Source organism: Cyprinus carpio, chromosome B21, assembly GCF_018340385.1.
Source record: "Cyprinus carpio isolate SPL01 chromosome B21, ASM1834038v1, whole genome shotgun sequence".
NCBI lineage: Eukaryota > Metazoa > Chordata > Actinopteri > Cypriniformes > Cyprinidae > Cyprinus > Cyprinus carpio.
The window spans coordinates 6,988,321-7,001,759 of NC_056617.1; the positions used below are offsets into that span (position 1 = coordinate 6,988,321).

Sequence of the window (13,439 nt, forward strand, 5' to 3'; positions counted from 1 at the left end):
GAAAATTATGTCATTAATGACTCACCCTCATGTCGTTCCAAACCCGTAAGACCTCCGTTCATCTTCGGAACACAGTTTAAGATATTTTAGATTTAGTCCGAGAGCTTTCTGACCCTCCATTGAAAATGTATGTACGGTATACTGTCCATGTCCAGAAAGGTAATAAAAACATCATCAAAGTAGTCCATGTGACATCAGAGGGTCAGTTAGAAATTGTTGAAGCATTGAATATACATTTTGCTCCAAAAATAACAAAAATCACGACTTTATTCAGCATTGTCTTCTCTTCCGGGTCTGTTGTGAGCGCGTTCACGACGCCGCAGTGATGCCGCTGACGTATGACGCTGCTAAAGTCGTAATTTTTGTTCTTTTTGGAGCAAAATGTATGTCACATGGACTACTTTGATGATGTTTTTATTACCTTTCTGGACATGGACAGTATACCGTACATACATTTTCAATGGAGGATCAGAAAGCTCTCGGACTAAATCTAAAATATCTTAAACTGTGTTCCGAAGATGAACGGAGGTCTTACGGGTTTGGAACGACATGAGGGTGAGTCATTAATGACATAATTTTCATTTTTGGGTGAACTAACGCTTTAAAGTTAGACCTAAATGAAAAAAAGTCAAGTACTGTTGATGTAACTTGTATCTTATTGTTTTTGTTTGTGCTATTGATTGTCATGAATTTATTTGTTCTTATTTTATTATGTACTATTAAGTTTTTTAGTTAAAATAAATTAAGTTCTAAGTGCATGTTATTCTTGGGTGAGGAGGGCGCGTGGTCCATGGGAAATAGTCCTGCCACCACAGCTGGAAAAAATCCTAGGAAACACTGTATACGTTTAATAAAAGTCACTTTGAGTCAAATGTAAGGAAGGCTAATTTTTTGATCAGAAGTTTTTTAATTATTGATCAGAAGTTGGTCCTAATTTTTTTTTATTTGTTTTGTTTTTTTATTTTTTTTTTTTGAGGTAAGGAGAAATTGTTATTAAAATGGGTGTGTGAAAGGTGTTGTTGTGGTTTGTGTTTTGGGTTATGGATAATTTTCAGTCAAAAGATTTTTTTTTGCTTTAATCCAATGTCTTTTAGGCTTTTTCTGAAAAAAGTTATAAAGGAATTGTGTCTAAACAAATTTGCCTAGCCATCTGAATAACACCCCAAGTTAGGGAAACCACCAACTTTCTCCGATTTATAACATGCGGTTTTAAGTACTGTACAAGTTACCTTTTATAGTTTAATTTTTTTTTTTTTTTTTTTTTTTAGACACCCAGTTTGTTTAATCACTCAGTTGACTCACAGACCCCTCTTTTGAGTTTTTGTTTTATTTTAATATTTTATTTCATTTTTTAAGCCTCCAGTCAACTCACAGACCATAGAAATCTTTCAACCACTGATATAGTCCAAGAAAGCATCTTGAAATATTATTGGTTTTGCTTCTTAAGCCCCATAACATCAGCTTTGGCCATTTCAAAAAATATTTGAGTATTTAACTCGACATAAAGCTTGCTTTTGTTGTTACTGGTTACCTTTGGGGCACTACTCTAAGGGAGGTTCTTTCATTTTGTACCTTCTGTATAAAGGCACCTGCCTAGTCAGCATTGGGTTGGCAACACTACAGTGGGGGAAATGGATTACCATGTCTGGCTTGGGAGAGGAGAGAGTTTTAGTCTAAGTGGGAAAAGCGGCAGAGTTATTCAGTGCGTGTTGACCCTTGACCCGCGGCACAGGCCTGCAGCAGCAGTACCAAGAGTGTCAGGAGCTGCTGGGACTCTATCAGCAATACCTCTCCCAACAGCAAGAGAAACTCAACAAGTCTATCACCCTGCTCAATCAGTCCTGCTCCAACAGCAAGGTGAGTATTAAAAGAGAATGTGCCTGTGTGTGGGAGAGAGCGATAGAGAAAAGCCAGAAATGGCTCAGACTGAACATGTGCGTGCACTGAATTTGTATCCTCTATGCTATGTTAAAATTTTGGCTGATCAGTCATGGCTTTGTATAACCATAACTGGCAGAAATGAATTTGTTTGCCCCACTAACTTAATATTCTGGCAGACCAACCAGTTTATCAGGTGACAGGTGATATTTGTTTGATTAGAGTATTTGGTGAAATTAACTGTATTCTGTATATATAACTAAATTAACTTATATAAATACACACACACACACACACACACACACACACACACACACACACACACACACACAAACTGTATATATGTGTAGTATTGACCTTGAACATATATAATGGTAATTCACTGCAGGCTGTTGCAAGTCTACCAGTAATTCCCTAAATTGGATTATGCTTATGCAATTTTCCCAGGTCTTTTTTTTTTTTTTGTGTTTGTCCCTCTGTCTTTCACATGGTCAAAGAGAGAGATGAGACCACCAAGGTTGCCTAAAACATGAAATGGCATTCATAACTCATTTTACATCTGTAATATGACATTTCGAATTGAAAGAGATTATTTGAAAAAGAAAAATGAATGCCACAGTTTAATTTTATCTATCTGCAGTTGTTTGGACATCGGCTGAATTCATTGCTTTTTTTAAATATGTATCTCATATACTGGAAACATTTTTTGTAACTGAACTGTTCATTCCAATTCTCAATTTTCCTGAAGAAAAATACATAAAAAAATTTATTAAGAAATTATAAGTGAATTGCATTAAAAAAAGTGCCTGGCCTGAATCTGAATAAAAAGCACTCCAAATACTATTAATATAAAATATTAATACCCTATTCAAAGTTTGTTTTTTGTTATTTACTTATTTATTTTTTGTTTATTAACCCCTTAACTGTCACTCACATGTTTGAACATAGACTTGAAAGTGCACTTTCCAAACTAAAATTTTTATAATTCATGAACAAAAACATTTTATAACATGATATTGATGTACCATTTTCGTGGTAATACAATGTCTGATTTTAAAATGGGTTTTAAAGGATGAATTTTGAGAATTTTACATTTTCCGTTGATGTATCATTTCTGATTATTTCTCAAGAGTGATAGAGAAAAAGGCAACGATGAAGACTTTTTTTTGACAAGGTCAGAACTCCTGTTATGATGTAGATTTTTGAGGGTGCACTCTTGTCATAAATTAATCTATTACTTTTCCTACATAATTTTTAACAAAAAACATTGGTAAAATATCTATTTAGGAATCTTAGACCTTTCCAACGATACATAGTTTGTCATGATTAGATAAGGATTTAGTGAAGTAAACGTAGGTGTCCCGTATACGGGACGGGGTGACAGTTAACAGGTTAATCAGCCAATCAACCTGCAGACTCATAACTACACACAAATCTGTCATGCAAATCTTTCATGACAACCAGTGAGTCAGTGACCTATCCTGTCTGAACAGGGTAATGATCAGATATTCAACAAATAAAAAGCCTTAATATCCAGCTCCCTTTATTGCTCAAAACTATCATGGATCTTTAGATTATTCATAATAATGGTTCTGTTCTCACAGCAGGCGATTTGAAGTCCAACAGTAATTGCCTTAAAATGTGTTGAAGGTGAATTTTTTACAAAAGCTCTGTTAGATGGCTCTAGCGGTGGCGCTTTTAATGGGGGATGGATTTAGAGAAGCAGCCTCTCAGAGGTTTTGGCCTGCTGACACTTTAGCATCTGTAACTGTTAACCTGTCAGCACACTAAAACCCTCTCAGAGAGGTTCCATCTCCAAATTCATCCTCTTCAAAGCACTGTCGCTAAAAATATTAAAGCTGAAACAAAACAAGAAAACTCTGTGACACTAAGACCATGCACCCTGTGCACCCTCCATCTTAAACTTGTATAAGGGAAATGAGCTTGTCCTCTCCGAAACCTTGGCTGTGAGTAATGTATGTTTACATGCTCCGCAACCTCCTCTTGAATTAGTCTGTGGCCCATTTCTGTCCCCTGAGAGGCGGACGATTCTCCTTTGTCCTGAATGTTTATCTCTTTGGTGATTGACCTTGGGTTGTTGCATTCTCTTGGGATGTGCCCATCCTTTCGACTCCCTTGAGTAAAACCTGCCTTTGTGGCCACATTTTTAAATGGTCAGAGGTGACGTGTATACTTTTTGTACCTATGCCCCGTCCCACAGATTCCTAGCAGCGAGGGTGCGGCCAGGGGGTCTTGGGGTGAAAGAGGAACTGCTTTAGATGGATCTTACTTGGACCTCCCTTCATCAGGAAGCAAAACTGATAGAGGTGGGTCAGTAGCGTGCACTCATTCATTCTCAACGGGACCGTTCAGTGCACCCTCAAGCAGCGACCAGAACTGCGAAATCCATGACAGGCACACCAATCACAAATCTGAAGGTGGACATAGTGATCTCAGCTTCTTCAACAGGGAAAGGGAACCCTCAGCCTGTGTTGCCCTGAGGCTGCATGGCGCCTCTGAACCTAAGTGTTCTCATCAGTGCCACAGAATGGAAAATGATGGCATGTGTGGTGCTAATCGAACTGGAATAGCACCACTGTCTGGTCAGGAGAACTGGGAAGAGAAACGACGATGCCTTCTCCTGCAGAAGAAACAGCTGGAGATGGAGAGGGAGAGAATTCAAGCTCGGTTGGCTCAACAGGAAGAGAAACTTTTGCTCCAGAACAAGCAACTCCGCCAATCATACCTTCAGTATAGCAAGTAAGAGTCTGGCACAAACCATTTGTTTAAATATTATTACCATTTTGAATGCATTGTTTGATTTAAAATAGAGAAAGTTTCATGCACCTATGAAGTATTTCAGTTCAGTGTACTGTAACCATGAGGGATAAGTTTAACTGTTTTTGATAGTAATCAACATTATGCAGCCTAACTTGAATTAAACCGTGAACATTTTTTTAATTTGTCTCTTTTGAAGCTTCAGCAAGCAACCACAACAGACTTTGAGAGACCTCTAAATGGAGACAGCAGTTTTAATGAGGGTCAACAATCAAGTTTTGTAATGGATCAGTTGACACACAGGTAAAGCTTGTTTTCAAAATTGCATTGAATGTAGAAAAGGGATGGAGAGATGATTTTCATGGGAAATTCGAGCATGGTGCTGCTTCATTACGTCACATCTGTAAACATAAAGTTGTCCCGGCTAGTATGCTATATCGCACGTGAGGATGCTGCAGGTGATGGATCGTTTATAGCCTTTTCTCACAGCAGTTGGAATAAATGGTGAATTGTAATTCAGAAAGGTCGAAACGACAATCAACAGTGACTGGAGATTCACCCATAGTCAAAACCACAAGAATTCTTACGGAGAAGTGGCTGCAGAAAAAAAGAGAATGCGAACGAGCCATTGCTAAAACAAGAATAAATATCGGCAGGTCTTTTAAAAGGTGGTGGGAACTCCTTATTTGAAGGGGTTTAAAACGGATGCAGAGAGGGCTTTTTTGGTTAAGCACTTGTTCGCTTAGTCAATACAGTTATGGAGTTTCTTATGTTGTGCTTTTTTTCTAGTTTTGCTATGTTCATAATGATAAAATATTTATTTCAGAGAGAATGAGTTGTAAGGAACTTTAATTTGCATTTAGGGTTACAAGAACAATTTCTTTATATGAAATTCAAGTGGTATGACAATTAGAGATAAGAATACAGAAACTGAAATCTACAGGTAATGCTAATACACGCACTCACGCAATGCTGATGTTATTACGGTCAACAATTTGAAAACAAAGTATAACAATAATAATTGGCACGTTTGATGTGATATTTAATCACCATTGGTAGCTCAATTTATTGTAATGCTTTTTTCCTCAGTTGATCAGAACAAAAGTGGCAGTTGTTACTTACTTGTTCAGATGAAATTCTCTAGTGAAATCTCATATGTGGGTCATACTTTCAAGATGTAGAATCTGTGTATACAAAGTGCAGTGTTCACACCAGTGTGGTGACTGACAGCCACACATTTGATTCATCCGCGCTGGAGCTTTGACGTTGCACAACTCATGCAAGGAAGATAATTCCTCAAACAGCTGCAATTGCGGGTTTTCAAACAGAGATGGCGACAGAGGCAAAACTTATGGACTACAGCTTTAATTAATATTTTTATGCAGAAAGGGTGCATTAACTTGGTCAAAACTGACAGTAAATCCATTAATAATGTTACAGAATATGTTCAGTTGAACTTTCTGTTCATGAACGTATCTGGAAAAAGATGCATGGTTTTCATAAAAAAATTAAGGAAATTAATTGAAAATTAACTGTTTTCAACATCATGAAATGTTTCTTGAGCACCAAAATCAGCATATTAAAATGATTCTCAAGGATCATTTGACACTGCAGACTGGAGTAATAGCTGCTGAAAATTTAGCTTTTCCATTACAGGAATAAATTATATTTCAAATGATATAAAAATAGAAAAGTTATTTTAAATTGTGATTAATATTTCAGAATTTTACTGTATCAAATAAATATAGCCTTGGTGAGCAACTCCAAACTTTTAAACAGTAGTGTAGACCAATATCTTTGCTTTCTCTCTCCCTCTTATTCAGAAGTGAAATAAAAGGAGAATCACACACTTTGCAGGGAAATGTTCGACCTTCGTTAAGTAACGTACAGTCACAGCAACACACATCAAGTATTGAACAGTCTGCACCCCAGATTTCACAAGGTACATGCACAAGAAATTATGCAGAATATGTTATACCTTTCTGCTTTTTAGTTCACACCTTTAATTGGAAATTTGCATTACATCCTTTCAAGCATCTCTAATTTTCTCCCTGCAGATATCTCCATTACCAAGAAGGATATGGCCACCTCTCCTGTGGTTTCACAAAGCTTCCGGACATCTGCTCTTCCCAAAATTCCTCCTCTTGGCCTTCCTAGCACTCCAAAGGCTTCCAGGTGAGTTAAGGTGTCCCTCAGGGTTCTGTCTTTGGTCAACTCAAGTTTTCCCCTTGCTATGGATAGGCTTCTTCATTCTAGGGGTGGGACAATATATCGATATGGCGATATATCGTTGTCCTTCTCAATGCGATACGAGAATCAATATCTGGCGCCAAATATTAATATTTTAATTATTACAATAAGGCGCTCTATATAGATTTCCCTGCTCCCAGCATCTAAAAATGAGTCGAAACCGCAGCTGCGCCATTTCCACCTTCTTTCCAAAGCACTCTGAGCAACCATGAACCTTGTTCTCTATGAAGATGGGGAAGCACAAGGAACCAATGGCTAAACAGATTTCCAGCCACTGTAGCCTCAAATTTAGGCCCTAGTCCGGACCTGGCCCGAGACGCTCAGGCCCTAGCCCGGCCCTGGCCTGAGACGCTCAGGCCCTAGCCCGGCCCGTGTCCGACAGCTTATCAGAATTACCGGCCCGAGCCCGTCTCTTTTCCCCCTTATTCCAAAACAGCATATCCTACTGTTCCAGCTATTAAAATAGTTCAGTTTTGTATGTAATGGAAAAGTGATTATATTTCGTTTCATTTTTTTTTTATTAAGTTGATTTAGAAAAACGGAGCATTTTTTGTTCGTTAAATTCAAGTTTTTGTTTTTTAAAGCAATGACCAATCGGCCAGTGGCAGACAGTGAGCCTATGTTTGATCAATTTAGCCTTCTCAAATAATCACGACCTAAAATAAAATCTATAGATATAAAACAGTTCAAGCATATAACTGTTTAAACATTAAACCTAGATAAACATGCGCTCTATCCAATAGTGGAAGCTAAAACTCACTTTTTGCAATACATGGAGGCGCCAGAGCGATGACTTGCATTTTTTTTCAGTGGATACGATGTAATTTTTGCTCATAAAGGTAAAGGGTCTACTTTTATTTTTGTGTGCTCACAATATCAACAAAACGTTTTATAAAATAAAGAAAACAAACGAATGATGCACTTTCTGCCGTCTCGTCTTGAATAGGAGTGCTTTACAATAATGGACCGAAACTCAGCGAATACATGCCTCACAGACATGATAAATATATCAATAGAACGCTTTCAATTACTACTTAAGGAAATCAAACAAAAAAATAACATTTAATTTCATTAAAATCTGTAAAGGTGCACTTCTCTCTAAAAGTGCATCTAATGAGGAGATGGCGAGTCAGGATTGGCAACTTCATCCTTGCGATACCGACTCAGAAAGCACTAGTTTATTAGTAAATAATTCAAATATCTCCTTGCTATTTTTCTTGACACATTTATGGTAATTACTTTTGCTGGTGTCCTTTGCGGCAAGCTTTAGCCTATTGTGTGCATTTGAACGCAGAATTCATAAGCTGCGCTGATTGCACGCACCATACATGCTGCTGCTGGCGGTACAATAAACACCATCGAGCTGGTCTCGACTCGTGTTGGTTACACCAGCGCAGCAATTTTTTCATCACTAATTGATGGATGTCTAAAATATAAAAATAAGGAGAAACCTAAAACAGGCCCGAGGCCTGGCCCGCTTCTGAACTATGACGTGAAAATTGGCCCGAAGCCCAGCCCGAGGGGCGTAAAAAAAAAAGTTGGGCCCGTTGGACCCGGGCTGAAATGCAGGGCTCGAAGCCACTGTATTAGCTCTACTGCTAATACATATGTTTATGGAAATGTGATCTAAAAAACTGCCCCGGAACAGCTGTCAGCTTGGACTGTAGGCATCGATCACATTATCATTACAGAGTGCATATTCAGTCCATGAGTAGCCTAACCTCTCCGCTCGGATCGCAGGTGGATTTCCCTCACTATAATGAGTGAGAGAGTGCCGCCGGCGCGTCCAGTTTTGTGTCAACAAACAACTGGTTGCTCTCCCTCTCTCTCAGATACTGCAAGTGTGCATTATGCAGTGGGCACCGACCGGCAGAAACATAAATCTGCACCTGTGGCATGGACGATAAGGCAAAACCTTGTCAGAGCTGTATTGCGGCGGAGAAGTGTGCAGTGTGTGTGCTTGCCGCGTGTCTACATTTGAAATGTAACAAACCTGAGCGTGCAAAGAGGCAATGTGAATGGCTAATTTTTCCCTGCATGTCACGTGTGCGGGGCTCCGTTTTTATGATGAGAGGAGAGGAAAGGTTGAGAAAACACTCCAGGTAAATTTTGAAATGTGTCAGGTGTGTGTGTGTGTGTATACACATACACATACACACACACACACACACACACACACACAAGCAGTTAAAGTTTAATAAGTCAAAGAATTAATTTACTTAGCATGTTAAATTTGATTTACAGAACTTTTGTGCTGTTTTCTAACAGTTTGGACTTGAATAAAGAGAGAAAACTTGCACTTAACCTTTTCACAGGCATTTTGTTTAGAATGTTATCGTGACGTATTGTTATAGGATTGTCTAGCAATATATCGATTATCGCAGAATCGTGATATTATCACACCGTGAACCATGTATCGTGATTAGTATCATATCATGAGGTACCCTGCGTTTCCCACCCCTACTTCATACACACATCTAATTCATCCTGTATAGTTCCCGCCCAGCCGTCTAACACAACCAATGTATTTTTACTAGTGCTGGGCAACGATTACATTTTTTTAATCGCGATTAATTGCATGATTGCCTGCGATTAATCACATTATGCACAAAATTCAATAATGCATTCAAAAGTAGTATATTGTGCACTTTTTTCATTTAAAAGTACCGCTATATGAACAAAAGTGCAATAACATTTGGTTTGCAAACACTTTAAACAAATAAGGCGCTTTTTTGCCGGAGCACATTTGACCCGGTGCATCTGACTAGTGTGATCGCTCCGTGCTGCTCCTGGGCGTGGTTCGTTTAGCTATTCAAGGCTTGGTTAGAAGGGTTGGGCCAGAGCCCACCTATATATAGATCAGTGAGTGTGAGCGCTAACCGTGGCGGAGCGTGGAACTTATGATACATGCTGCATGATTGCGTGAGCAGCAAGAGTGATAATTCTGTAAAGCTATTGTGTGAGAGGCCCATGTGTTACCGCATCCTAGATGACGCAAAATAATAAACCACAAAGTTAACAAAAACAAAAATAATGTGAGCACTGCTGCAGTCTAAGGCCCTCCCCAAATGCTCTCATTGATTGAGATGCGTGATGACACTCATCCCAAGCCAGTAATGATCAACATCCCACCCCTATTGTGACCCATGGTTAGTCTGCGTTAATGCGCGATAAAGTAATTGTTGGCATTAATCAGTTAATGCGATAACGCGTTATCTTGTCCAGCCCTAGTTTTTACACACTCTTTCCATATTTTTAGTTGAGCAAAACATTTAATTTTTGCCACTTGACAGTTTGATCACTTAACTACCACTTTCTGTAGAGAGGCTGCTGTTGCAATTTAAAGATGGGTGGGGTATGGTGCTTGAGAGAAGCCACTCTCAGGAAACTCAATGAAAAGACCCATACCAGTAAATACAATTTAACAAGTTCAATTCAGGAAGGAGTGGAAAGAGGGAAATGACAGCAATTTTTGCTCAACAGCACAGTGGGGGCCAAGCCTGTGTATTAATTGTGTTCTTGGAGTCCCTGTCTTTGTGATAGAGCTTCTTAATGCATGAATGTGAAAAAGTAGGGGTGGAAGCAGTGATGTATGGGGGGAATCAGAATAAAACAGGGAAAAAGGGAGAAGAAAGAGGAAAAAGAGGAAGCTGGTCTGGGCTGAACGCAGTGTGCGAGGCCTGTTTGATGAGTTAAATGAAGATTTTTGCCGGCCAGTGCTGAGGCTGACAGGAGCCAAGCTGAGTCCCATTAGCTGGCATAGCAGGGCCCAGCAGCAGGTGTAATTGAACAGAGTCTTCTAGCCTGGGCCGAGAATGCGGCGCCTCCCTCAGCTTAATGAGAAAGAGTGAGGCAGAGAATGAATCACTGACCGCTAGCGCGAGACACACTCTGGGATAGGGAAGGAAATTCATTACCGTTTTCTTTTAACGTAGAAATGTAATTAATGTGACAGCATGTCTTTTTTTCTACTCCCCCAACCCCCACAGCAAGAGCATGAGCATGTTTCGTTTAACGTGCCATCTCTGAAAAATGCAGATTATTTGTAAGTCATTTGTAAGGCATATTTCTTCTTTTTTTCTAGGAGAAAATGTACTGACTTCAGAAGTAATTGCCTTTTTCTCCCTGTTATATGTTGTGTTGAATATTTTGCATTAATATGTTCTTTTCTGTCTCAGACATTTCATTACCGAGCCAGAACTTTAACAGGGGCTGGGAAAATTAGGCTGCTTTGTGTGCAGTTATGATATTTGTGGGAGGCATACCAAGAGAATGTCAGAACTGAAAGGGAATTGAATACTCGCCAGACGCGGCTCCTCTATATGGGCAGGTGGGGCAAGGCCACACCAAAATATTCATCCACAACATAGACCTAGATAGATAATAAATTGTAAATGTGTTCAGCATTCTGCAACAAATATTTTTCAGATTTTCGCTACTATTTAAAGTCGTAAAGTAAGCAGTATATGTTAAAATCACATGCATGGCTTTAGCAGGCATGTATACATGATACTAAGCGGGGCAGACCTCACAAGATCAACAGCGCCCCACAGTTTTGCAACGTAAATCTGTGGTGGAAAGGGGAACTGCAGCGCAGTCTATTTGAGAGCCATTGGGGCAGTTTTGAGATGCCCCCTTATTTTCACGTTATCTTACGTGAACCTCGCTCCACCAAGACTTGTCTTTTTTTTCTATGTGGAGTAGTGGATCATATTAACAAAGTATAAATCCTTTAGTTTAAATGAGAGATTAGAATATAAAGTTTACAAAATGTTTTTCATATATTAGTGCTACGACCCAGAATCTGCCCCACCCAAATTTACTGTCAGGAGCCGCTACTGATTCTCGCATATGCATAATATGCATTGGGGAAGTTGAGAAGGGCTAAATGTGAACCAAGACCAGGGCATCAAGCAGCTTTAATGTCAAAGATACGTGATAAAATAGCCAATTGAATAGTTTTTTAGTTCTCTTAGGACTGTGAATTGATTCGATTAGAAGATTTTAATTGAATGAATTAATGATTTGCCGTGGTTAAGAAATCGCACATCAATATTTAGAGTCTCTAAACTAGCTTAAATTGCTCAGATGGTAGGAAAATAATAAATAAAAAAGTTAAAGTAATTGATGAAAATTGAACGTTACATTGACGGGAAAAATATCTGTACATATGACATGCAATTCATATTTTGATTCAAAAGGACATATTTGGCTTGGTTGGTAAAGCATCATGGAATACCTTCCTTTGCCCCACTAATGCCAAAAACTCTAATGAGATGATATATAAATATTTTATTGTTGCCCACTGTCCGGAAGGTACCTTTGCATTATTCAAAACCAAACCTGATTTGAGGAAATCAATGAAGTGTGTCGTTTTATAGTTTATTTAAGAAGCCAGAGGTTGGATGCCAGCAGTCTTCTGAACAACCTCAGGTCTGGGCTAGGGTCTAATGGGTCGGATGCTGCATGGACACACTCTTAAAGAATGAATCAATAGACAAGCACTTTATTACTACAAGTTTGCTGAAAAGAAAAAGATGCCCTGGGAAATAAAGCTCAGGTTAATGAAAATGGTTATGGATATCTCTTGTCTGCTATAGATCATAACATTTCACTCAATCTGAAGCAAGTAGTTTTCTTTGATTTGCAGTATCCTTGGGGTGTGCGAACTCAAATGCTAATTCTTGCATGATAACGCACTTAAATAGGTCTTGTCTTTCAAATTCTGGGGTTTTAAAGCTCTTGCTAAAGCAAGTGTCACTGTTTCTATCTTTAATAAATAGTTGGTGCTTAGTTCACCCAAAAATGAAAATTAGTCTGTTTTACACTCAACCCTGTGGCATCCTAGGTGTATCTGTCTGACTTCTTTCAGACGAATCCAGTTGGAGTTATATAAAAAAATTGTCTTTGATCTTTCAAGCTGTTTGATGCCACTCAGCGGGTGTTGCATGCATCAGTCCAAAAGAAGTTAAATAAAAATCACCCATCCATAAACAAAGTGTCTCACACGGCTCCGGGGGCTACATTAAAGTGATTATTAAATTTTGAATATGGATATTTTTCTTACAAAAATGCATCGATTCGCCACAGGAGGCCTTTGTTCACCCCCCGGAGCTGTGCGAGACACTTTTTATTTTTTTTATGGATGGGCGCTTTTTACTTAACCTCTTTTGGACTGATGCATGCAACACCCGCTGAGTGCCATTAAACAACTTGAACAATCAAAGACAAAAAAAGATACCTAGGATACCTCTAGGGTGAGTAAAACAGCCTAATTTTCATTTTTGGGTGAACTAACCCTTTAAACTTTAAACTGTTTGTCATCCCGCATCATTTGTGGAGTTGAATGATTGAGGAGAGGTGTGCGTTATTACTTTTCTTAGTGACCAAACTTTCAAATTTTAAGGTTTTCATATGGTGGGTGATGAAGTCTTGTGCACGTACATTAATAAAGAGTTCTGAAAGACTGTGGTGGGCTCTTTTGACTCTGTTCAGCATCCTCCTTAAACACCATAGAAACCAGACAGCAATGC

The 13,439-nt window shown here is 38.9% G+C and overlaps 1 protein-coding gene across 2 annotated transcripts in view; it reads left to right on the plus strand.

The window, feature by feature from the left end:
- The window catches only part of kiaa1328 (KIAA1328 ortholog), a 28,066-nt gene that overhangs the window by 8,773 nt on the left and 5,854 nt on the right, over positions 1–13,439 (plus strand). For both annotated transcript variants that reach the window (XM_042748072.1, XM_042748073.1), the window contains exons 6-10: positions 1,733–1,857; positions 4,100–4,638; positions 4,855–4,959; positions 6,480–6,598; positions 6,714–6,831. In XM_042748072.1, the coding sequence (XP_042604006.1) occupies positions 1,733–1,857; positions 4,100–4,638; positions 4,855–4,959; positions 6,480–6,598; positions 6,714–6,831 (1,006 nt within the window). The remainder of the gene's footprint in view (positions 1–1,732; positions 1,858–4,099; positions 4,639–4,854; positions 4,960–6,479; positions 6,599–6,713; positions 6,832–13,439) is intronic.